Here is a 27,364-nt window from a genome sequence, read left to right on the forward strand (position 1 = left end):
ACCAACTCTCTAATGGGCTTCTCTGAGCAGAAACATTGCACACTTATTACTGTATTTTCCATGGCTAGAGAAAGGAGCGAGTGTGATAGAGCACCTCCTGGGTCGGAGAGGTACTGGAAGTCTGTGCATGGAATTCTCCAGACTCCAACTGTATGTTTTTTCCCTTGCTGATTCTGTCATCTATTTTTATTATAATAAACCTTAGTTGTAGGACAATTATGTGATACCATATCAATAAAATTTAAAAATTAAATAAGTAAAAACAAAATAAAATAAACCTTAGTTGTGAGAGCAAGGATATATTAAGCCCCATGAGTCCTTGCCAATCACTAAATGTGTTCTAGGCAATCCCCAAGTCACAGTATATTCAGAACTACACCTCATACATAGACATATCTCTGCCTGACCTACACCTCATAGACATATCTCCTTAGGTTCCACTTTCCTAGAAGCAGATCTGCTGAACTAAATAGTATATGAACTTTCAATCTTGATACATATACATATCACTAAAACTCCTGGTTAGGGAAGGTAATATAGTTTCACCCCCATGTAAACATATAAAAACGATTTTCCCACCATCTTGCTGAGCATAGTATTAATCCTTTTTATCTTCACCTGACAGGTTAAAACACTTTTATTGCTGTAAGAATCATTTCTTTGAATTTCCTATTAAGCCATTTACCCAATTAGTTTTTTAGTTATCTTCTTCTCAGTTCTCTCTATATATGAAGGCTATTAATATATATAAAGAGCCCTGATCTTCAGGGGTTAAAGCATCTGGCAACACACCAGAGGGTCATAGTTCAGTGGTTTTATCCCAGACCTCAGTCAGGGTGCATGCAGGAGGCAGCCAATCAATGTGTCTGTCTCACATAGGTGTTTCATACTCTCTCCCTCCTCCTTCCCTGCCCTTTCCCTATCCCTTCCACTCTCTCTAAAAAAAACTCAATGAAAAAAATACCCTCAGGTGAGGATTAACAAAAATATATATTTTGCTAAATATTTTCTGGTAAGCTGATATTTACCAACTTACCACATATCCTTAGACCTTTACTTCTATATTTCATATAATGCTAAGAAAGGCTTTCCCCAATCATTTTTATTTTATATTTTCTTCTAGAATTTCTAATGGATTTTAACATAATCTATAATCTATCTGGAGTCTGTTTGCATGGATGCTATGAAGAATAGAACTTTTAATCCCAACATAGGGGTGAGATTTATTTTCTTCCTTTGGTTTACTTATATTTTCTGATTCCTACAATAAACATCCTATATAATAAAAGGCTAATTTGCAAATCAACCGAATGATAGAATGACTGGTCGTTATGATGCACATTGTCCACCAGGAGGCAGACACTCAATGTAAGAGCTGACCCCTGGTGGTCAGTGTGCTCCCACAGGGGAGCACTGCTCAGCAAGAAGCGGGGCTCACAGCTGGCAGTTGGACAGTTGGTGGGAAGTGGGCCTAAGCCACATGTGTCAAACACAAGGCCCGCGGGCCAAATCCGTCCCACCAGGCCTTGCAATGTGGCCCGCACCGCACTGTCATCACTGCACTCCGCTGCGTTTCCATCACAATGATAGTTTATGACTGTTCAGTAAACCATTCGGCCCGCGATTTAGGCTGGATTTTAGATTTTGGCCCCTTCTCTGATTGAGTTCGACACCCCTAGCCTAAGCCATTAGTCAGACATCCCCCAAGGGCTCCCAGACTATGAGAGGGTGCAGGCCAGGCTGAGGGGACACCCTGTCACAGCTCCCCAATGAATTTCGTGCATTGGGCCTCTACTGTTATACTTGTGTAAAAAGGTTTTAAAAAAACTCAATTCTTAGATTCATTCTATTTCTTTAAATCGCTTGGGGGGTACTTCCAGTTACCTATCTTTTGGATCCCAGCTGAAGAAAACATTTAAGTCTCTGTTGTCTCGCAAGGTTTCCCATGGAATGTCATCTTCTTCTGGCCGAAGATTCATTGACCTTATACTTTCTGCTAAGCTGATTGATCTGTGATACAGAAAATATATTTATGTATTATTTAAGTTATAAACAAGCCATAAAAACGTATTAGCTAGGACTCTTTTATTAGAAAGGAATGGAGGAAGAGAGGATTTACTATTAAGAAGTAAAGGCTCACCCTACCTAATTTGGCTGAGGATATAGCATCAGCCTTCGGACTGAAGGGTCCTGGGTTCAATTCCGGTCAAGAGCATATGCTTGGGTTTTGGGCTCAATCCCCAGTAAGGGGCATGCAGGAGGCAGCCAATCAATTATTCTCTCTCATAGATGTTTTCATCTTTCACTCTACTTCTCTTTCTAAAGTCGATAAAAATACATTTAAAAAAGTAATAGTAGTAGTAGTAAAAGCGCATAGAAGATGTAAGAGAACCAAGCACAGATCATGCCAGCTTGAGTCTGAAAGCCCAACCAAAACAAAGTGGATTCCTGAAATCCCATGTGTGCAGGGATCCTCATAAACACAATATTTCCCAGAGTCTAGCTGGCTTCTGTATAGAACCTAGCAGTACTCTCATTCCCATGACATATATCAAGTTCTCTACCCCTTTCTTTCCTGCATCCCCTCCTATTTACTCATTTCCCCCCCATTTTCCTTAGCTTAAACCTGTTAATGTCACCCATGAGCCCATTAAAGGCTCTCAGCATTTGATCTTATCCCTTAGTTCCTTTTTAGCTCTTATGCAATCCTATATAATAAAAGCCTAATATGCAAATTGTTTGAACAGTTCAACTGCTCTCTATGACATGCTCTGACCACCAGGGGGCAGTGTGGAACATGGCAGACGTAATGGCAGGCATCAGTGCTGGCAGTGGGCAGGAGTGGAGGTCCTGCCAGCCCCAACAGGCTCCAATAAGAGCAAGAGCACAACAGGATGGTGGAGCAGGTGAGCAGGTGGTGCCAAGCCAAGAAAGGTGTGAACAGGGGCCCAACTGCCCCACCCATCACCCCGCAGACAGAAGCGGGGCCACCGCCCAGCTTCCAGGTGCTGAAGGAGTTGGGTGGGGTGCCTGGTCACGATCAATTGCCCCCCAGGCAGAATGGTGGAGCAGGTAAGGGGACAATGCCAGGCCATGGCTGGGTGTCAGGTGGGGCTGCGGTGGTTTAGGCGCTAGCTGGGGCCTGATCCCAACAGGCCACTCCAAGGGACCCCACTCATACACAAGTTCATGCACCAGGCCTCTAGTACTTACATATTTGCTTCAAGTAGAAGGTCTAACAACATCCGTTCAGTACGGACTTGTGCAAAATGAAGAGAATTATTCAGCCTGTTCCTAAAAGCGATAAACTCTGGAATCTTCTCAAATGCACCATATTTGTAAGCTTGAATAATATATTCTGAGGTCTGGGAAGGAAAGACATTACCTTGGTATAAATATTTCACAGGTCAGACAATGAAGTCAAACTAAAATTAAGTAAAATGTTTAATCTAATTTTTAAAGGCCTTGATCACCAAGTAGATTATGGGCTTTTAAAAGATCATTTTCCTTCTTTCCTATACCAGAGTCAGCTGCTGCTGCCACCACACAAACTTTTTCTTTGAGTTTTGTCTTTCAATTCAACAGGACTGGAGGTTTGTTATACCACATCAGTCAAAAATTTTATTTGTGCCATTATGGAAGGGATATTACTCCATGTTTTTCTGCATCTAAGACAAACTATTTTATACAAAGATTCCAAAACACTAGAATAATATAACCACACTATCAACACCACCACCCCCTCTCCCTCAAAATCACTCTCCTTCAGAAAAAAAGGCTGCTCTCAGTTTTGTTTATTTCTAAATACAGTATCACAAACATAAGGCATGTATTATATCAGGATAGAAATAAGGCGCCAAACAAAAGACCTATAAAAACTCATGTCATAATCTGTTCTGAGAACAGAAAGACTTCAAGAACCAGGCTACTACTTGTCCATCCAAACTACCTAAGACCTCTGCTAGAAAATTCCATAAGCAAGTAAGTGAAGGCAACACTCACCACATCTTTAATTTAGATTAATACACATTTACAGATGAAATATTGTAAACAGAGGCAAGATAAAGAATTCTCAACAGAAATTCTGGCACAACAGAACAAAATCTCAGGGAAGAACATTTCATAGGTGGACCTATGCCATCAGGATTAGAAGTCGGGAGGGCACCCCTCGGACCAAGGAAAGTGTGAAGTTCAAAGCTGATGTCTGCCCTAAAAAATCCTTTCTAGATCCTTTCCAGTCTTTTTGGCATAACCTCAATCAGTTTTGCCCCCATCTCCATAACGTTCCAATTATCTGCCCAGTATGAAAATAGGCCAATAGTTAACAACATACCCTCTGATACACAGCCTCGCAGGGTTCATTTCAGGCCGCGGGATTGCGCCACGGGCGCTAATTCAACTGCATTCGATGCGGCTTTTAAACCCCCATGGGACACCTCGGCGAGCTGTTTGCCTGCAGTATCTGGAGAAATTAAAGACGGACGGACACAAGAAAATTAAAAAGATTACTTGTGATCCTGCAGGTTTAAAGAAGGACTATCTGAAAAAGCTCAAGTGTACCTTCTTGCCTGATTAAAGGACAGTGATAGGCCCTATAAGAAGAGGCCAGGACACTCTAAACACATATGCCTATCCGATGGCCACTTGGCTTGGAAAACATAGCAAGGTTTGCCAGCAGCCCTTGCAATAGGAACTTATAAGTTGGAAAAAAAACAAAAAAAAAAAACAGCTGGTTAGGAACATATGATCCAGAAATTAATCAGGATAAAATATAACTTTGGTGATTCCAATCAAATTTATTAATTACAGATCCAAAATATTATGTTAAAAAGCAAGAACCCAGCCTTACTGAGTGTAGAATCAGTTTTAATTTGAAGTGGTCCATGGACTACCACTTTAGAAAAAGGCACCAGCTTTAGAAAGAGAAAACGGAGGCAACAAAGAGGGAATGTAGTCCTTTAACAGAATGAGAAGGTAACTCTAGCTCTCTGGTTGTTCTTTTGATGATAGTCCTCCTTTAATGCCGTGGTAAACTGTCACTGCAGAACTAGGAGAGGGCTCGAGCAGCTACCAATAGGACAAAAGCTGGGAAAGGACTACAGTTTGAAGAAACACCCCCTATGAGAACTGCAGGCAAAACTGGAAGCCACTGGCACTTTAAAGCCTTCTAAATATCAGAGAATGTTGTCCGTACTTATGCCTATTCATGTATGAACCATTGAAGCTATTTAGATCCCATTTGGATTCCTGAAATGAACCCTGGTCACTAAAAATTTGCATAATACATGGACATCCAACCCCTGTAATAATATCTATGGATACCTAAAATAAAGACTTTTAAAGGGAAAATTTTTAAGTATAAATATATAAGTAACTTTTGAAGATATGAAAATCTAGCACTAATTCTCACATTGTAAAAATCTACTCCCAAGTAATGACGACAGCAGACAATAACCTTCTCAGAGAGAACATTCCTGTGCAGACCTTCCAAATATAACTTTCAATTCCACAGCACAAAGCCTTAAAAAGCAGAAAACCAGACTTTCCATTTGGGAGTAAAAGTATTTTTTCAAAGAGCTAGTTAGGAATTGAAATACATCAGGCACTCAAGGAAACACCAAATGGAGACACTAAAAACTACCAAGAATAAAAGATATAGAGTGTAGAGTTTTTGTTTCCAGAGAGGTATTTCTAATACTACACCAGAAGATTTAACACATATAGTACCAACACTACAACCATGATCTTTCTCAGCCTCAAATTCCTACAAGAAACATCCACACCAGTCTCCATTTTCATATTTTGGGACTGGAGCTAAGCACTAAGGCTTAAGGTGTGTTTTCCTTGCTATATTGTGTTTGCTTTTGTCTCCAGAATCCCCAAAGATTATCTAATGATTAAGTAATTTCTGTCTTCCCAGTTAGTAGTAATAAAAACAAATGTGTCAAGTAGAACATCCTAGTTCCAGATCGATAAAACACTATAATTTTATCACAAGCATTGAGATGAATTGTCATTCCTGACATAGACAGCCATCAGCAAACCACCAAAGATACAAAAAGCCACTGAGGACATGTCCCCTCTAATCGCTCCTGGGGATCTCCTTTCTCTGTGTGTTCAAAACAACTCTTCAGACACAATTTTTGTGGGGGAATACTTAATGCTTAACTATAGTTTAAATAATGTACCTTTGTTGGCCAAGCCATGAACAACATGACTCTTTAAGAATGTTAAATGACTGGAAACAAGTAAAACCAGCCACCAGGCTTGAATTAACGCCTTATTTATCCAAACTCCCACTTCAAATCTATCTGAGAAACAAAACTTTGAAAAGAATTCTTCAGGAAATCAAATGTTTAACTAACCTCTTCCTTAAAATATGAAAATGAGAGCTAGAATGAGATTTAAGTAACAGTTTTTTCTTTAGTGATAGCAAAACTCCTTGAAAACAGAAGGCAAAGCATAAATAATTGAATGCCCAGTGAAAACTCAAGAGATTTATAACTGCCTACTTGTGCTCAGGAATTTTAGAAATCCAAGGTCCAAGAGAGACTCCCTGACCTCTAAGCCAGGCCAGCACCTTCTGATCAATATGTTCAAATGCTGATGCCTACTTCCCTCTCTCCCTGGTAGGAGCTATGGCACAAAATGGAATCTGAACAGATACCAACCACTTTGGGGGGGAGAGGTCAAAGGGGAGGAAAATAGAGCTCAAAAGCTAATAAATGAAGAACACCAGTCCTTGAGGCCATGCCCTGAAACTTGTCCAGGCATAATTATTACAAGCTCTATATTTTAGTGTTGAGAAATGCTTCTGCCCTGCCTTGGCTCTAGCAGATAGATTAGCCAAAGCTGTTATAGTTACAAAACATTTTTTTTTAAATCCTCATGAGTGTTTGTCATGAAGAACCCCAGAAACCAGCTTCCTGGCCCAGTTTCTTGATTGTTATTAGAGAAGAAATTGGACTGATATGGGCAGATATCTGGAATGGCCCAATTCCAGGCGATGAGTCTTGGAAGCACATGAGAACCAAGTTGGCAGTGACCATCCTAGAAGACATGCCTTATCTTCACACATGTTCCTGGGTAGTTTTGCATAGTTGGTCAACTGAGTAGAGACCATTACATGGCTTTTCCACAAAAACAACTGCTTAACTGACAAGTGGAGACCAAGTCTGCTTGCAATGAAAAATATGGTGCAAATCCCATCCTTTCATTATGGCACATAAAAGCTCTATCTTATTCATTGATGAAATGACCTACAATTGGTCAATTTTATCATTCTAAGAAAACGTAAGTGCATTTGCTGTTGACAAAGAGCACAGTGGTTATAGACTTCAGGAATAAATCAAGGTAACAGAGCACAGCTGCTATCGCAGAATCTTACACAGTATCTCATACCCTTGGAAAAAATCTCTAAGAGATTAAAAGACCGACATATGAGCATAAAACTTCCTATTCTTTTAATACCCAGTTTTAACACCTTTGTATGGATCCTATTAAACAAGCCTGTTCAGCCTTGGCCAGCAAGCTATGTCATACAGGCACTTGCAAATACAGCAAGGTACACCCTAACAAGTGTAAGGTACTATGGCATGGCGAAGATGCTCTCATGTGCATTCAGCAGGCAAGACAATAAAATAAAATAAAATAAACTTTTTTTTTCACTTACATCTTTCTGGTTGGAGTGGAAAAACCTGAGTGCGAAGTTACAGGATTGGGATGCAGCAGCATACAGACCTAGGGATTCAGCGTATCGGGTCAAAAGATAACTAGATCGGAAGCAAAGAGAAAAAAAATATGTTATACTTACCCACCTATAATATTATATACTATACTTCAAATTATTTTGACAGAGAAATAGTAAGTATATGGAAAATTTAAAACATCTTGCAACAGAAATCTAATTTACCAAATCAAATTTTTAAAAAAGAATGAAGTTAATTCAGTTTTGGTGAAGCTATAAGATCAATGCCATGCTTTCTTATACTCAGATAATCAATGGAGCACAGATTATGAAAGAACAGAATGCTGTCTTCCTAAAACAGGTCTACAGGGAATAGAGAAAATATCCCAATTCATCACAAAGAATAGTTCCAACGCAAATTCAAAGAATCTCTGAGAACAACAAATGAAGTACAGGTGTCAACCTCAAGTCCAAGCCAAAAGTAAAGATTTCAAAACCACGTATGCTGCCGAAACCGGTTTGGCTCAGTGGATAGAGCGTCGGCCTGCGGACTGAAAGGTTCCAGGTTCGATTCCAGTCAAGGGCATGTACATTTGTTGCGGGCACATCCCCAGTAGGGGGTGTGCAGGAGGCAGCTGGTCGATGTTTCTCTCTCATCGATGTTTCTAGCTCTCTATCCCTCTCTCTGTAAAAAATAAATAAAATATTTTTCTAAAAAACACACACACACACACACAAAACCACATATGCTAAAAAAAGGGTTCGAAGTATATAGTCATTCATTGTCTCTGAGGAAAACTTTCTTACCATTTCTAAACTGCAATTTTTAACATTATTACAAAATGCTGGCAAATATAAATTCTTTCAATGGGTCATAATACATGATTATTTCATCTAAAAAGCTTAATACTAGGAACAACTTTACTGCTAAAATCAAAATGTTCAATTTTCATGTATCAGAGCCCCACACTGTTGTAGCTGACTGCTCATTATTCAGAGTATATACTACCAACCCAATGGTGTCATGCTGGATATGCTTAGCATCAAGGCTGGAGTACAGATCCAACACAGGTTCAAATGCTCCCAGCATACAGTAGATTCGAACAAGCAGCAATTTGAATTGAGCATTGGAAGGGCTATGGATTAATCCCTCTTCCAGCAAAGTCAGGGCCTGCCACACAGCAGTCTCGTCACCTAGAACCAAAATATAATAGCATTACCCACAGCTCCTGACAGCAAATATAGGGCTCTCAAAAACAAAAACTTACATCACATCCTCTAATTATTCTAAGAATGAGTTTAGATGACAGAGAATACATTTTAGATACATACCTGTAAGCAAAACAGGTTGTTACCTAAATAGTTACCTCAATTCTTAAATATGCATCTATAAAATTGACCCAAAACTTTAAGCTGCCAGGTCTTATAGAGGAAAGTTATGGAATCTCAGAGTCCTAGATTCCAAGAAGAGATGAACTTTGAAGGAGAACTGGTGTCACCAATCTTTCCACTTCAGGATTTTCCTACAAGACCCAGATGCTTTCTCTAAACGTCATTTTTTTTTTTTTTTTTTGTATATATAACTCTACCAATAGGATATCAAATAATATTTGAAAAAAATTGTTCATTCATTATCAAAATAAAATGATACACATTTTGAGCCACCAAAACTCAATTCACATGTAACTATAGTATTAAAGATTAAGTAAATTCTCTTTTAAGAATTTAGCGCCGATTTGGCTCAATGAGTAAGAGTGTCAGCCTGCGGACTGAAGGGTCCTAGGTTCAGTTCCAGTCAAGGGTATATGCCCAGGTTGCTGGCTCAATCCCGAGTAAGGGCCGTGCAGGAGACAGCTGTTCAATGATTCTCTCTTATCATTGATGTTTCTATCTCTCTTTCCCTCTCTCTTCCTCTCTGAAATCAATAAAAATATATTTTTTAAAAAGCAGAGGAATCCTTTTAAAAATAAATTTTAAAAAAATCTACCTAGCCCAGCCTTCATGACTCAGCAATTGAGCATCCAACTATGAACTAAGAGGTCACAGTTCGTTTCCCAGTCAGGGCACATGCCCAGGTTGCAGACTCCATCCCCAGTATTGGGTACATGAGGTGGCCGGCCAATCAATGATTCTCTCTCATCATTGATGTTTCTATTTTTCTCTCCCTCTCTTTTTCACTCTGAAATCAATAAAAATATATATATTTGTAAAAGAATCTAAAGAAATAACATGAAATGCAGATTAAGCTTTATTTACAAAAATATTCATTGTACTAATAAATGGGGGTGATTGAATAAATTATAGTAACACCCACCCATGGAAACATCATACAGCCATCTGATGTTAACACAGAGTTTTTAATAACAAGGGTAAATACTTTTATAATAATTATCAGTAAAACACACACAGAAAATTCAAATTAGCATGAAGAGTTCATCTTCAGTCTAAAAAATATGCAGAGGAAGGAAAAGGAAATGTGCAAAATCTTAGACTGCCTGTGGGAGCAGGAAAAGTGAAATTAAAATAAATTGCTTTCCAAAATCTTTTTATGCTATTTTTATAATCAGGAAAAAAACAAACAAACAAACAAAAAAACAAAACAGCTAAAGTAAAACTATTAAGCTTTTAAAATTATACTGTATATGCTTTTTTGTCAAGGAAAAAGAAACAAGTTAATAAAAAATTGAAGTTCTAGATAAATATCTATAATCTTACCCAAACTATGTGAACTACACATAATCTAGTTAAACTACCATTAGGATTTTAATATAATGCTTCTGAACTATAATTACTTTACACAGTAGTAGTCATAGCATATATCCAATTTTGCATTCTGCTCTTTTATTTGTGTTTTCTCATGTTGCCTACATTTGAGCAACACTAGATATCCGACCTGAAGATAAAAGTCATGGGTGGCTCCTAGCCTCAAGAGGCTCAGAACTGAATAAAAAAGAGAGTTGAGCCCTTGCTGGTTTGGCTCAGTGGATAGAGTGTTGGTCTGTGGACTGAAGGACCCCAGATTTGATTCCAGTCAAGAGCACTTGTCTGGGTTTCAGTGATAGGAAAAAAAAAAAAAAAAAAAAAAAAAGAGTACATTCAGGACTGTACATACATAGAAATCTGGGGATGCAGACAGAAGCTGGATTTTAAAAAGGCACTATAAATTACCCTGAAAAGGTTGGCCTTTATCCTCAGCAAAATAGAGCACCTCTGGAGAATTTCAAGCATGACGATAATAATATCAAAACTGAGTACTTTGTGAAATGATCCATGAGGACAGGGGTTGTATCTATCTTGCACTCCCTCTCCAGTCCTTTGTTTCTTCTATAGTTTATTCTATGAATAACATGCAGTAAGTATCTAAAGTTATTTTTTCCTCTAAAAACTACTAGTAAGAGTCCTAGCCAGTTTGGCTTAGGGCAGTGGTCGGAAAACTCATTAGTCAACAGAGCCAAATATCAACAGTATGATTGAAATTTCTTTTGAGACACATTTCTTAAAACTTAAAACTTCTAACGCCACTTCTTCAAAACAGAGTTGCCCAGGTAGTGGTATTTTGTGCAAAAGCCACACGCAAGGGGCCAATGAGCCACATGTGGCTCGAGAGCTGCAGTTTGCCGACCACAGGCTTCGGGGACAGAACATCAGTGTGCAGACTGAAGGGCCCCAGGTTCGGTTCCAGTCAAGGGCACATGCCCAGGTTGAGGACTCGATCCCCAGTAGGGGACATGCATGAGGCAGCCAATCAGTGATTCTCTCATCTTTGATGTTTCTATCTCTCTCTCTTTCTTCTCCCTTCCTCTCGGAAATCAATAAAAGATATATATTTTTTAAAAATCCTGCTAATATGAGAAAATGTTAGGGGGATGCAATCTAAAGAAAAGGCAATCTCAGTCCTAGCTAGTTTGGCTCAGTGGATAAGAGTGTTGGCTTGCGGATGGAAGGGTCCCTGGTTCCATTCTGGTCAAGGGCACATGCACAGGTTGCAAGCTCAATCACCAGTAGGGGTGCAGGAGGCAGCCGATCAATTATTTTCTCTCATCATTGATGTTTCTTTTTCTCTTTCCTTTCCTCTCTGAAATCAATGAAAATATCTATTTTTTAAAAAAGAAAAGGCAGTCTCAATGCCATTTGCAGAATCATACTTTACCATGTATTATATTTTTGTCTTAAATGGGCTAATCAGAACTGTATTCCAAAAGAGTGCATTTTCCTGTAATTTTTTTTATAAGGAAAAAAGGTCATAATTTTTTATTAGAATTAGATAGAGTATAAAAACAAACACGGAAAGAAACTGATAATTTTGCTATATATAATTTTTTTAAGTGAGTAAAGGGGCTATTCCATTCCATGGGCCTATACATCCATCTCTGAATCAGTTTCTCTATATTTTAGTTGTTGTGGCATTGTAATAGGTTCTCTACAGTCATTACTATTCATAAATATTTTTAAAAAGAATAGATATCCACTAATTTAAGATTTTCCTGATTGCAGGGAGAGGGATACATGAAGACTTACCCTAGAGAATGACAAGGAAGAAAAATCTAAAAGCATAAATCAAATTCTTAAATTATGTAATTAGTCCATGAAATTATAGTCAATTAAAAAAAAAAGAGTAATATCAAACTGAAACGATTGCTCCTTACCTGTTTCTCTCCATATATCAATAAGCACATGGACAGCAAGGAGACAGTAATAGTCTGAAAACTGCAATTCGGTTTTCAAACAGGATTTCCCTGCAGGGGGGGAAAATCATCTGTATTTAACATTTATTTAACTATTACTGCTCCAAAGAAGTTTTATAGATCAGGTACAGTGAGAAGGAAAGAAGAGGGGGGAAAGAAAATAAGAAGAATGGTAAATATAAGCCATGAACTAAAGGATTCAAATGGTGAGCCTAGACTCAGCTGGAGCAGAAGGGTTCCAGAACAGAGGTGGAATCTAAAATGGTCCAACAGCGAAAGCAACAAGATTTGAAAGGCTTTAGGTGAAGCACAGAAGCCAAGGCCATGTATAACTAAAGTAATGTTCTGCTCATTACTTCACCTAAATTTCTAGAATGCTCTTAAAGAAATACTGGTATCATCTAATCAGATATTTTATCACACCTAGCAATCTGAAGATCTTCTACTTCTAAATACCTCACAATTTACAACATTCTTTTTGTTCACTTGCGTAGGAATATAAGCAGAAAATGTGACAATTATCATAAACTATGCAATTCATATGAGCTCATCATATCGGGAAGAATATGGACAATATAATTAGTTAAAACTCCAAGCTTATTTAACACTCTGTGCCGACTATACTTAAATTTTTAAGAAATAAAATGTGGAAGAAAATAATAATAATAAAGTTCCAAGCTTTAGAAAGGCTTTGCATTTTGTTACTTGGGTAGTCTTGCCACTTGACAAAATATTCTCTTTGCCAATCTCATTAAAACAGGATTGAATGATTCAAAACAAAACTAACTTCTAAGTCTTAGTTTATCAGAGAATAACAGCACATTTTGAAAGGTTGCTCACCAAATTCCAGTCCATGCTGGTATCTTAACATCAGTTCTCTGACCACACTTAATTTCTGATTTTTATCCATCGTGTGGTACAAGCCTAGTAACCGCGTCAGCTGCACCACACACAAATGCTGCTGTAGAGCTCTGGTGTCAGCAGGCAGTGCCAGCTTATCCTCTGTTGGTGTCGACAAAGGAACAATTCCAAGTAACTGATTAATAAACTGCAGAGTGGGGGAAAAAGAGGACAGGTCTCAAAACAGATCTCGTTTTCAGTAGGCCATAATTAAAAAATATTGAAATGGTCTAGAAAAAGACAACAATCAAGAAAAAATAAAAATTAAAACCCCTCTACTATACCATTTTTATTCACCAAACCATCATAAAGTAATGAAATAAAATATACATTGTTTTATTTGATATTTTGATAGTGTTAATTATATTTTAAAGTTAAAGTCGATGTTTAATTTTATCAGGTATCTAAATGATTATATATTTAAATATAAGGTGCACCCCACACCTATAAAGCTATATACAGATTAGAGGCCCGGTGCACGAATTCATGCGCGGGTGGGGTCCAGCCAGCTGCCATGATGGGGGTTCACTGAGCCGGGCAGCAGGAAGGAGACATGGGAGATTGGCCAGCCCCACCTCCAATGGGGGGGGGGGTGTGATTGGGGAATGAGGCTGGCTGGGGAGAGGGGTCACGAGAGGTTGAGGGGAGGAGGGCCCCAATCAGGTCGTTGGCCACTGCAGTGCACATCATAGTAACTGGTCGTTCCAGTCATTCTGGTCATTCCAATGTTCGTCACTTGGTTTTTATCCTATATAATAAATGGCTAATATGCAAAACGACTGGTCACTATGACATGCACTGATCACCAGGGGATAGATGCTCAACGCAGGAGCTGCACCCTGGTGGTCAGTGCGCTCCCACAAGGGGAGTACCGCTCAGCCAGAAGCCAGGCTCACAGCTGACGAGCACAGCAGCAGAGCTCTCCCACCTCTATGGCAGAGCCAAGGATGGCTAACTGCCAGCTTAGGCCCACTCCCCACTGGCAGTTATCCCCCTAGGGATCCCAGACTGCAAGAGGGTGCAGGCCGGGCTAAAGGACGCCCCCCCTCCACCCAGTTTAAGAATTTTGTGCACCAGGCCTCTAGTATATATAGATTATGTATGTGACTATAATTATGAGCAATAAATAAAATAATGAAATATATTAGACATTCTAACCACTTTGACTCTATGCTATTTTATTTTCCTCAATTAGAGGTTAGTCCCATTTTAAAAGAATTTGTCTCCTAATTCACTGGGACAACAGTTCCCAGTTTGAACCTTATTGGGCAGTTTGCAATCCTCTTACAAACTGCTGAGCAGCAGAATCCCACATTTAAAAGGTTGTGGCAGCAAATTACCCTCTCAATGAAAAATTTACATAGAACTACACAACTCATTGCAGCAGCTTTAAATCCTTTGTGTCACAGAACAATGACTACCTCATCATTGCTTGTATTCTAGCATTCCTAGAGGGTTCCTCTCACTACATCACTATGATGGGATCCCGTGAGATCACCCAGGGTTTTCAAACATACCAGCAAAGCAGAGGGGCTGGTACCAGATTCATACTGCCATACCTTTATGAATCTCAGTTGATGACAATATAAGTGTTCCTCTAATGCATTCCCATCATTTGATGCTTCAACTTACAAGATGGCAAGCACTAGAAGATTTGATCAGTTATTCCCTAGCTTAACCCTCAGCACATAGTTAAGTGCTACAAACACTGAATGAATCTCTCCCACATGGTTCCATAGTCTGCTTAAATCCCTTCAGTAACGTGAAACTCAAACACTAATTTTAAAGAATTCTGGCCACTAACAAGATCTTTTTCTCACTAAATTCTCAATTCCCTGTAACAATTTGCTGGTTGAGTGGAAGAGAGAGGTTTGGTCCTGGTTCTCATCCCTTTCCTACAAGAGAGCTTTCAAATATGAGAAAGTAAGTAAGTAAGAATACTATTCTGCAATAAAAAGAAATGAATTACTGATACATTTAACAAATGCATGAATCTCCAGGGCATTATGCTGAATGAAAAAAGCCAATCTCAAAAGGTTATACATAATATGATTCCATTATATAAAATGGTTAAAATGATAAAATTGTAGAAATAGAAAACATTAGTTGTTGCCAGAGGGTAGGGGTGAGGAAAAGGGGAGATTCAGGGAGGTGTCTGGGGGTAAAAAAGAGTAGCACATGGGATCCTAGTAGTGAACTGGTCTGTATCTTGGTGGTGGTGGTGATCACATAATCCACATGTATCCTTCCTCTCTGAAATCAATAAAAATAAACAAACAAAAAAAACACCACACTCACAAATGAATGCATACAAAACTTGGAAAATTCGAATGTCAGTGGATTTTATCAATATCAATTTCTAATTATGCTATAATTATGCACTATCTTAGCATTAGAGCAAAATGAGTGATGGGTATACAGTGTTTTCTACATTATTTCTCTTTTAACTGCATATAAATTTACAATCATCTCAAAAACACACACATAAAAACAAAAAAGGAGAATCTACCTACAAAGGGCTTTTTCTCATTGTGGCTTAACTTAACAAGAAATCATGCCTTTAATCTGATAGCCCCTAGAGTACTTGGCTTGATAGGGCAGTTATCTTGATATCTCATGTTCACTACTCTCTCACATTTTAGAAAGGAAGCCCAAACACTTAACCTAGTTACAACAAATACAGGCACCCAACAGGATTCCAAATAGTACTTACTTTTGTACACTGTGCAGCAGGCAAGAGATCAACAAACACCTTGAGGTCTGTAAAACAGCAAGGTTTATCTCCAAACTTCTTAAAATACTGAAACATTAATTCTTCTGGGTCACCTAAGAGAGAAAAATAAAAACCATTAAATTATTCATGGACTGAAGCAATTTCTAATTTAAGCAAAGGTCTGATTTTAAAAAAATCTTTATTTCATTAGATTAAAATTTTGTTTGAATGCTTGAATAAGTGTGAATGAGATTAACAATGAGGGCTGGAAGGTGGCTTGAGTAGTTAAAAATAAAAATACTTTTAAACAGAGTAGAATCTTACATTCAGTTTACCTATTAATACACTTAGGAAATGTGAAGCTTTTCATTCAATTAAAATTTAAACAGTTAAAAAGTTTTCATTAAAGTTTAAAGAGCTATGTTTACATGCAAACATTAAACAAACATGCTTCTCTCTACAACAGTTCCTGAACTACTGCAGAAGTATCACATAAATGTTAATTAAATGAAAGGTAATGTTGGTTAATAGCCACACCAACAGAAGAGAAAATAAGTGGGAAGAACCACAGGCCAATAACTCCAGCAAGATCACCCACTATTAAAATTTTAAACCTGGAAATGCAGAAAGCTACCAGTTCATTTTATTTTTTCCTCAAATTAAAAACAAAACAAAAAATAATAATAATAAAAATAAAATGTTCTCTAATTGAACTAGATTTAAGAAGTGGAGATTCTAACCATGGAGTTCTCTAAGATTTTAGGTCCCAGTTCCTATTCACATGTCTCTGGGAACAGAGCTCCCTCTAACCAGATTTTCACAGGACTCTGTGATCCCAAAGAGACTGAAAATCACTCACCAGTCAGGTAAAAAAAAGTTTTTTTTAATTGTGGACACTAGACAAATTCACTAATTTATAAGATGCGGGCTGACAATAAGGAAGAGAAAGATAGAAGATAAATATATTAAGTGTCAAAGCAGAGCCAAAGACTATTATATCCAGCTTTGTAGAAAAAACAGTAATCTGGAATCTATTTTAATAATATTTTACTACAGGGTCATGCAAAAATTTTCATTTGCAATTCTGGAACTAACATACACAGATTATTGAGGGAGACCCAAGAAAGAGGTTAACATAGAATTCAAAATGGATTGTGAGTAATCTACATAGGGAATGACAGAGAGAATTTCACAGTTCATTTTAGAAGGAGCTACAAAGAACATTAATTAGATGATTAAAATTAACAAAGATATTTTAGGACAAAGATATTAGAAATGCTCATCATCCCAAGACAACTGGTCCCTTAAAAAAATCCCTCTTAAACTTTATAAATTTCCACTGAGAACAAAATTTTCATAACAATAAATGGAGGAAAAAGATTTCTTTGGAGCTTTATCTTAAAAAATAAAATAGAAAAAAATTTAAAGTTTATTATTTTATTATGTTATTAAACATAACAAAACTTAGGGCATTATTATTATAAGTTAACCCTTGGTATTAACAAAGAATTACTGTTTAGGGGGAGAAGGAATGCCATTTTTCCAACAAAACTATAAACTAACACAATACAACACCTTTCACTTCTTGTGCAATAAGCTAAAACTTTCATTTTGTAAAAACATCTAAATGCTTCATCAAAGTTCCTGAAGGCCTATCCTAATGCTTCACTATCCAAACAGTTATTTTCTCCCACATGTCATTATTCTTATAAACTTTATCTTCATTAATTGCCATAACTCTGCTAGACAGTCATTCATCAATGTAAGAGCTGGGAGACTTTCAATAAAGCTTTCAGATTCTTCAAGAAATTCTGAAACTTTTATGAAACTGGCTATTTTACTTTGAAATTGATTTTTATATTATTAATCAGCAAAAAAAAAAAAAAAAAAAAAAGAAAATGTCTGACAAAGCCTCTGATAGGTAAGGGAGAAATTGAGAGCTAATTTTATAAATGATCCATTCATTAGTAAATATTTTCAGGTCATGGAGACATTTGCTTCCTACACATGACTCAGTTATTGTAGGCTTCAGATAAATGAATACTGCACTTAGGTATTAAGGGCTTCCCTGCACCTTCTCCAGGGTTCCCAAATATCACTACAGTTTCTTACCCAGTTTGTACTCATCATTAAAACCTTGATGTCGTAAACGTCTAATCAGCTCCAGTTTAGCTAGATGTGGTCCTCGAAGATGGCGAGAACTTTTAGATTCTTCTGTTATCCGATCTTCTATAAACTTCACAGCTTCTTCAGCAGAATAATGTACTTCTCCTTCTAAAGAGCTGGGTGTAAACACACAAAAAAGGTATTTTTGTGCCTCTATTTGTCCATTCCAAAAGTTAAAACCACATTGATTTGAAGAAACATATAAAAAATATAATAAAGCATTTTGATAATTATAAAACTACTTGAGGCCCAGTGCATGAATTTGTGCATGGGTGGGGTCTGGCCACCCCGCCCCAATCGGGGCTGATGGGGTGGGCTGGCTTGGGAGAGAGGATATGGGAGATTGGCTGGCCGACCCACCCCCGAACAAAGGTTGGGGGGCTGACCAGAGGGCCAATCAGAGGCAGGGCCGACCAGGGGAAGGGGCCCCAGGTGGTTGGCAGGCCGGCCCCCACCCCTTGGTTAAACTTGGGTCAAATTCTGGGTTGAGGGGACAATATGCATATTATACTTTTATTAGATAGGCTACAAATAGAATAAAAGAGCTGTAAGGATATTCTAGCAGATAACATGGCATATTATTACTCCCAATTGTGGCATTTGATTACTACTGAGTGATTAACCAAATGTACCTCTTTAAAAAAAAAAAAAAGATAATTTTTGCAATAAGTTTTACTTTAGCTCTAGCTGCTTTGGCTCAGTGGATAGAGCCTATGCCTGTGGACTGAAGGGTCCCAGGTTCAATTCTGGAAAAGGGCATATGCCCAGGTTGTGAGCTCAATCCCCAGTAAGGATGTGCAGGAGGCAGCCGATCAATGATTCTCTCTCATCATTGATGTTTCTAGCTCTCTCTCCCTCTCCTGCCCTCTCTGAAATCAATACAAATATTTTTTTAAACATTTTTTTACTTTATAATTTTTAAAAATGGAGAAAAAAGTCCTACTTTGCAAGTGATAAAATTATTGACAGGAAAAGAGAATTCAATTAGGCTTACAATGAAATTTTTTTGCTACAATATACTTAAAAGTGCTATTGTAAAATAAAAGCAAAAAATAGTAAAACAAAGCAACAACAACAAAAACAGTGCCACTGTAATTCAAGAAGAAGACAACTTACTGTTCACCTTCAGCAGGAGGAGTCCAGGACTCTTCAATCAGTCGAAAGACAGAATCGAAATAAGTCAGATAGAACTGCCAGTCATCTGAGCTAAAAATCAGATTGAATGGTACACACAGGATTAAACACTAGTTTTAACAAATCTGCCTTAGGTAGGTACAATGATATTCAACTTATTTCTAAGTTATATTTTAGTCCTTACTAGAAGCCCACCCTTCCCTCTGGGTTTCCTCCTCAGCCCCAAAATCACAGCATTCCAGAAGCATTTTAAAAGTAAAACAACTTTCCCTAACCGGTTTGGCTCAGTGGATAGAGCGTTGGCCTGTGGACTCAAGGGTCCCAGGTTTGATTTCGATCAAGGGCATAAACCTTGGTTGCGGGCACATCCCCAGTAGGGGATGTGCAGGAGGCAGCGGATTGATATTTCTCTCTCGTCAATGTTTTTAACTCTCTCTCCCTCTCTCTTTCCCTCTGTAAAAAAATCAATAAAATATATTTTAAAATAAATAAAATGGATGCATTAAAAAAAAAAGTAAAAAAACTTTTCAGATACTACCCTTTCCTTCAATAAAATGACCAGATCTAGCCGAAGCCGGTTTGGCTCAGTGGTAAAGCGTCGGTCTGCGGACTCAAAGGTCCCAGGTTCGATTCCGGTCAAGGGCATGTACATTGGTTGCAGGCACATCCCCGGTAGGGTGTGTGCAGGAGGCAGCTGGTCGATGTTTCTCTCTCATCGACGTTTCTAGCTCTCTATCTCTCTCCCTTCCTCTCTGTAAAAAATCAATAAAATATATATTTTTTTAAAAATGACCAGATCTACAAAATTAATATTCTTAACAGAAAACTCCCCACATTAGCACTTCCTAAATGGGGGGGAAGGGAAGGTTAGATTAATACTGAATATTAAATTTGATAAATGATTTGCAGTGTTCATTTTAAAGACCTAATAACTCTTTACTGAAAGATAATGGTTCATCAAAAACTTTTTTTTTTAATTTTAAAGTTTTCAGGACATACTTTATGCCCCAAAATTTCAAAAGACATAACAGACAAAGCACATCGATAATGCCACCTAAAAACCCCATTCTAGTCATATAGTGCAAAAAGAAGCATCTACTCACTTTTTCAATAAGAGGCGCCGGGAAAGGGCATTGCACTCTGGCCACCTGCTCAGCTTCTTGTACATAGCCATGCATTTATTTTCCCGACTCTGAATCTCACTAGTCAACTTCTCTACAAATAAAAGTTAAAATACTTGCTAAGCTAGTTTCATTTCTGTTCAGAAACCAAAATAAAGTCCAAACACAAAAAGGAAAATAACACATTTTCCTCTCTCAGAAAACAGAGGCACCATTAGATACAAACTATTATCTTATTAAAAAATATTTTACTGAAGAGGAAAGAAAGTACATTTCTGATAGTAAACTTTTACAATATTGTTTTCTGTAAAAGACAAGGATCCAAAAAGATAAACAAATAAATCATAAAAGACAAGGATCCAGAATGTATTGAGTTGAGGCTCTAGCATGTGGGATTCACATAGATTCCCAATGGAATCTAGCGACTGGTATAGTTAGTCCACAGTCATCGATATCCCATCCATACAGTTCCAAAACAGTGAATAAGCTTAAACTGGAATGGGATGAGCAAGGTGACAGAGACGTAGGAGAAAGATAAAAAATGAATAGAGATGAATCAAACTCCCAGTAGCTGAGAGGAGGAAAACTACAACTATATTTCTGACCAAATTACATTTGCCCTGTCCTTTCTAACAGGAGAGCAGATTAAGGACACTGACAATTATTGTGAATTTCCTATAGAGAATCTAAATTTAAACTACACGCAGAAATACAATCTAGATAAGTAGAAACAAAAAGGCTGGCTTGTACCCATCTGCAAGGAGGCTGAAGTTAAGAGTAAGTAATGTTACTTACACACACATACACACACACACACACACACACACACACACACACAAACTCCTGCTACATTTTATATAACTGAAGTAGTTAACTATCATTTAGTGTAACAGTTTTATGACTGCAGTCTAATAAAAGATATATATTACATATTTGTATGAAACAAAGTTTTTTTAAATGACTATCAAATGAGAGAACTGAAAATATTCATCTATAGTTTAGTTAATCTCAAAGACTCTAAAAACACTAAAAAAAAAACCAGGTATAGCCGAAACCGGTTTGGCTTAGTGGATAGAGCATCGGGCTGTGGGCTGAGGGGTCCCAGGCTCGATTCTGGTCAAGGGCATGTGCATTGGTTGTGGGCACATCCCCAGTGGGACGTGTGCAGGAGGTGGCTGGTCGATGTTTCTAGCTCTCTTTCCCTCTCCCTTCCTCTCTATAAAAAATCAATATAATATATTTTTTTTAAAAACAAAAACAGGGTTAGCTTTGCCGGTGTGGGTCAGTGGTTGTGCGACAACCTATGAACTAGGTCAGGGTTCAATTCCCCGTCAGGGCACATGCCCAGATTACAGGCTCGATCCCCAGTAGGGGGTGTTCCCTTCCCTCTCTGAAATCAATAAAAATATGTTTTAGAGCAAACAAACAAAAAAACCCCAGCCAGGTTTACTGAGACAATAACTGCATTTCCAATAATTTCTCCTAAGGAAATCATCACACATGTTTAAATAGGAACCAAAAATCTTTGTCACTCCCTGACCAGGTGGTTCAGTAGGTTGGAGTATTGTCCTGTAAATGAAAAGATCCAACTTCTGGTCAGGACACATACCTGGGTTGCCGATTCATTCCCCAAAGTGTTTCTCTCTCACATGGCTTTTTTAAAACAAATAAAAACACTCAGACACAGACAACAGTATGGTGATTACCAGAGGAAAAGGAGCGTGGGAGAAGGTAGAAGAGGATAAAAGATGGATAGATGGAGATGAAAGGAGACTTGACTTGGGGTGGTGAACACACAGTCCAAAATAGATACGATGTATTATAAAACTATACGCCTGAAATCTAAATATTTTATTAACCAATGTCACCCCAATAAATTCAATTAAAATATTTTTAAAAAATAAATGTACAACACAGAAAAGTCTGGAAGAACATAAAATGATCACAAGTGACTTTTTTGTGTCTTTATATCTTTCTGTTTCTGTATGAGAAGAAATTTTCCACAATAAACACTTATCATGTTTAAACAGGAAAAAAATACTTTAAAACTTTCAAAATTACCTCCTAATTTTCCTCTGATGACATCTAAGGCTTCCTGGTACTTTCCCAAACGCTCCAGGATCATATAATAAAGTTCAACCTTACAGGGGGAAAAACAAGGGCAATCACTGAAACTTTCCAATAATAAAAAGACAGTATAGCACAGGGAATACAGTCACTAATACTGTAATAACTATGTACTGTGCCAGATGGATATTAGACTTATCGGGAGGGATAACTTCATAAATTACATAAATGTCTAACCACTATGCAGTACACCTGCAACTAATATAAAATGTTGAATCTCAACTGTAATTAAAAATGAAAAAATAGTCATTTGTACATTTTTAAAAAGTTATCTAATAGAAAAGAACACCATTCTCAAATGAGATTAAACCAACAGTAAGAATCAGGCAACAGCCGAAACCGGTTTGGCTCAGTGGTAGAGCCTCGGTCTGCGGACTGAAGGGTCCCAGGTTCGATTCCGGTTAAGGGCATGTATCGGTTGCGGGCACATCCCCGGTGGGGGGTGTGCAGGAGGCAGCTGGTTGATGTTTCTCTCTCATCGACGTTTCTAACTCTCTATCTCTCTCCCTTCCTCTCTGTAAGAAATCAATAATTAAAAAAAAAAAAAAAAAAGAATCAGGCAACAGAGTCTTCCCTAGCTATATACATCTGAGACTAGAGTACTTGCTGAAACAGCTCTGTTAATTATGTCTAAGATAGGGTTTCCAAAGTTTCACAATTACACAAAGGGCAAAAGTGAAGACCCCGCTCTCTAAACAACAGTCCTTAATATTATAATATTTATTGAAGCAATATCAAAATCATACAAATACAAAAGTCAGGCTTAAATTACTCACTTCAGCCTCCGCTTCTATCTTGTCCTCTTTCACCATTTTTTCTACCATTCTCTCAGCAAGGGGTAGAAACATCGTTTTTGAGAGGTTTTCATCCTGTGCTGATATAGACTAGAAGAGAAAATAATAAATGTTTCAATCTAATTTCTCCCTGCCTGCACTATATGTGCAGGCCAATACTATGATTCCAGCACATAATTATCATTATACTATTATATGTCAAATATCAGGCCTAATTTGAACCTGCCAAAAAGATACGCTAAAATGGTTTGCTTTACAAGAGATTTCTTTATTAAAAACTCATTATCCTATGCAATCTTGAAATGCTGAGTTTCCACAACATGACCTAACTTTTAAATAGATTATTCACACATTTTTCTAGAAATATGTTAAGAGGGAGTATGCCTATACTGTTTATTATATACAAAGAGTATCATCAAGTGTTTGAAAAGCCTTTCACATGTTTTTTTGAGATGTTCATACATTAGAAGAGTAATGCCAATTGTTTATACAGCTTGCTATTAGCCACAATTACCTTTGATTGGTCATTAAAATCAATGAATGATATTAATACTGCTCATAGCTCTACTCATAGCTCATTTATCCCCTGTAAACAACCTTTCAGGTAGCTATTATGCTTATTTTATAGATAAAATGATGTTGAGATATCCAACTGCACTCCAAGACATGAAGTGAAGCCAATATTTGAATGCAGACTTGTCTAAACCCAGAGACTCTCTGTTCTTAACTGCTACAATTTAACTCCTACTTCCCCATCCTCTCCTACAACATATCTCATTTCGGTCCTTACAGTAGCTCTGGGAGATAAGCATCTCCATTCTGTAAAAGAGCAAACTGAGACTCAGAAAGCAAAAGTGACAAAACAAGGTCACCCAGTTCAATAACCTATGCACTAACCAACAATATTGTCTTAAAGACAAACCTCAGGTCAAAATATCTAACATCTCAAGGTTCATACTTGGTCAAATAACCCAGTAATGGATTTAAAATTCAGGGGAAATACAGTCTGTGCTACACACAAATAAACCAAAATACCAAATCATAAAGAATACCAAAATTCCCCAACTCAAAAAGTCAACTGACAATATGGAAAGTCCCTGTTTGAGACATGCTGCAACACATGACGACCCAAGATGTTCACAAGATACCTTAAGGACAATAACTATATACAAATATAAAAGCAAATCTCAATCCCATTGAGAATGCCATACTCACTTGCATAATTAAGCTCATCACAGACCAAAAGTAGTAAGGGTTTTTGGGGACAATCTTATATAGAGTCATGCCAGCCTGAAAGACAGAGAGCCATAAATACTTAATTTAGAAAAGATCATTCATTTTTTGCCCTGAGATTTCTGCCCATTTTCTGAAACTGTACAGCAATCTGTTACAAGGGAAGTTGAAGCCAACTTACCAGAACCAGACAAAACATACCATCAGGCCACAAAGAGGAACAACCAAATTTTCCCCAAAGGAAACATTTTTTTTTTAAATATATTTTATTGATTTTGTACAGAGAGGAAGGGAGAGAGATAGAAAGCTAGAAACATCGATGAGAGTCATCGATCGGCTGCCTCCTGCACACCCCCCACCGGGGATATGCCCGCAACCAAGGTACATGCCCTTGACCGGAATCGAACCCGGGTCCCTTCGGTTCCCAAGCCGACGCTCTAACCTTTGAGCCAAACCGGTCTCGGCAAAAAGGAAACATTTTTAAAACTTAAATAACAGCTTATCTTTAAAAAACACAAAGAAAATAATTGGCTGATCTCTACACAGAAAAACATAATTCAGTTCTACAGATATATGTAGATGCGTACATGTGCATGTACACACATCACTGCAGTAAAATCACATTAAAGAGACTTTGACCCTTAACAGCAAATCCCGCAGCCCAGGAGGTTCGGAGATCAAGTTACCTGTTGCATTTTCTTGTATTCGCCCACTCTGGCATAGGCCATGAAGAGGTGAGAGTGATATTCCTCACTACTGGGAACTTTTTTCACAGCTGCCTCATAAAGTTTTGTAACTAACTCCGCTAAAATAAAGAGCAATAAGATTTTCTTTCATTACTGAAGTATAACTTAAATCTTAACAGCATTTTATTTTTTATATTAAGAGCAAAACTAATTATTCATTATTCAGAAAAACAAATATGGTAAAGATGTAAAGAAAAGCAAAAAGAATAAAAAATATTCAGGACAGCAAGTATCTCTTGGAAAATAAACAGTAAGTATTCTTAGTACTGATAATACTGTTTCTTATGTTGAGCAGTAAGTTCATGAATGTTCATTATTCCACATCAAACTCTAGTGTTACATCAAATATATGCTTCTAAAATATATATTAAGAAAAACAACTATTATTGCACAATAAAATATTCAAGATATTCTTACAGATGAAATGGCAGATTATGTAGAATATCAGAAATAATTTATCAAGGGGAGGAGTATATACAAAATTGATCACGTAAATTCAGTAATGAATACAATGGGATTTATTATGCTACTCTCTGTTTTTGTCTATATTTGAATTTTTCTCTGTTAAAAAGTAAAGGAAGTGGCAATGTGGCTCAGTTGGTAGGGCTTCGTCCTGTGCGTGGGGGATGGGGTTGCCAGTTAGATTCCCGGTCAGGGAGGATGCCCAGATTTCAGGCTCAATCCCCAGCAGGGGGAATGAAGGAGCAGCCAATGGATGTTACACTCTCAGATGGATGTTTCTCTCTCTCTCCCTTCCTTTCAAATAAAAGCACCAATCAATCAATTAAAAAATATATATATTAAAAAAAAAAAAAAAAAAAAGTGAGCCCAGTCAGTGTGGTTAGTGAATGAGTGTCAACCTATGAACCAGAAGGTCATGGTTCAATTCCTGGTCAGGGTCAGGGCACATGCCCAGGATGCAGACTCAATCCCTAGTGTGGGGTGGGCAGGAGGCAGCTCTCATCATTGATGTTTCTCATCATTGATGTTTCTATCTCTCTTTCCCTCCTCCTTCCTCTCTGAAATCAAATAAAAATAAATATTTTTTAAAAATTTACTTTAATTTAAAAAAAGGTGAAAAATGGGTAACTCTCCCACTTAGCAAATCATAATGCCACAAATGACACTAAAGTGCTCATTTCAATTCAAGGATCCTAATACACAGGGGGGGGAAATCCTTTCTGTCCACAGTCTTCAGAAATCCTGATTAATGCATTATTTTACCTTTGCCATTCACTCAAATCCTGAGTAATAAGCAAATCAGACAAATAGAGAACTCAACCAGAAATAACCAAAAACTTAAGCTCAGGTTTAAAACCAAGGGAAAGAAAGAAACATACGACGATGCATCTCCCGGTAAAGAATAGTCAGTGCCTGCAGTGAGTTATCATCTGTGGGCTCAAGGGCTGCCACCTCCTGTGCCAAGGTAAAGGCTTCCTCTTGCTTCCCAGTTCTCTGTAATCCAATGGCCTTTAACACCTGCAGAAAGAAAAGGTTAATCAGGTTGAAAAGGAACCATAGAAAGCCAATTTGAAAGCACACAATAAGTCGTAAGATATACCTAGTTTGCTAATCAATTAAACCATTTTATTAAAAATTTGAACAGATCAGGAATCTTTTCTATTCCAGCCATATTAAGAATGTAAGCCCTGGCCAGGAGGCTCAGTTGGATAGACCGTCATTTCAACAGGCCAAGGTTTTGGGCTCAATCCCTGGTAGGGGAAAATACAAGAGGCAACTAATGAATGCATGAATAGGTGGAACAATGAATCAATGTTTCTCTTTCTTCCTCTCTCTCTAAAAAATCAATAAGCATGTCCTCGGAAGATTAAAAAAGAGAGAGGAGCCCTAGTCAGTTTGGCTCAGTGGATAGAGCGTCGGCCTGTGGACAGAAGGGTCCCTGATTCTGGTTAAGAGCACATACCCGGGTTGTAGGCTCCTCCTGAGCCCGGGCCTTGGTAGGGGTGGGCAACCAATCAATGTGTCGCTCTCACATTGATATTTCTCTCTATTTTCCCTCTCTCTTCCACTCTCTCTAAAAAATCAATGGGAAAATAT

At 37.8% G+C, this 27,364-nt stretch overlaps 1 protein-coding gene across 4 annotated transcripts in view; it reads right to left on the bottom strand.

Moving 5' to 3' along the window:
• The window catches only part of NAA25 (N-alpha-acetyltransferase 25, NatB auxiliary subunit), a 57,683-nt gene that overhangs the window by 18,593 nt on the left and 11,726 nt on the right, over nucleotides 1-27,364 (bottom strand). For 3 of the 4 annotated variants that reach the window (XM_036449078.2, XM_045585625.1, XM_045585626.1), the window contains exons 3-17: nucleotides 26,647-26,785; nucleotides 25,247-25,365; nucleotides 24,543-24,617; nucleotides 23,310-23,417; nucleotides 22,468-22,546; nucleotides 20,389-20,500; nucleotides 19,268-19,357; nucleotides 18,098-18,267; nucleotides 15,986-16,098; nucleotides 13,213-13,420; nucleotides 12,334-12,423; nucleotides 8,701-8,881; nucleotides 7,673-7,772; nucleotides 3,214-3,365; nucleotides 1,885-2,010 (exon numbers count right to left, since the gene is read on the bottom strand). In XM_036449078.2, the coding sequence (XP_036304971.1) occupies nucleotides 1,885-2,010; nucleotides 3,214-3,365; nucleotides 7,673-7,772; nucleotides 8,701-8,881; nucleotides 12,334-12,423; nucleotides 13,213-13,420; nucleotides 15,986-16,098; nucleotides 18,098-18,267; nucleotides 19,268-19,357; nucleotides 20,389-20,500; nucleotides 22,468-22,546; nucleotides 23,310-23,417; nucleotides 24,543-24,617; nucleotides 25,247-25,365; nucleotides 26,647-26,785 (1,862 nt within the window). The remainder of the gene's footprint in view (nucleotides 1-1,884; nucleotides 2,011-3,213; nucleotides 3,366-7,672; nucleotides 7,773-8,700; nucleotides 8,882-12,333; nucleotides 12,424-13,212; nucleotides 13,421-15,985; nucleotides 16,099-18,097; nucleotides 18,268-19,267; nucleotides 19,358-20,388; nucleotides 20,501-22,467; nucleotides 22,547-23,309; nucleotides 23,418-24,542; nucleotides 24,618-25,246; nucleotides 25,366-26,646; nucleotides 26,786-27,364) is intronic. The other variant, XM_036449080.2, reaches the window with a different exon arrangement.

The sequence above is a fragment of the Pipistrellus kuhlii genome, unplaced genomic scaffold (genome assembly GCF_014108245.1).
Source record: "Pipistrellus kuhlii isolate mPipKuh1 unplaced genomic scaffold, mPipKuh1.p scaffold_m20_p_20, whole genome shotgun sequence".
Classification (NCBI taxonomy): Eukaryota; Metazoa; Chordata; class Mammalia; order Chiroptera; family Vespertilionidae; genus Pipistrellus; species Pipistrellus kuhlii.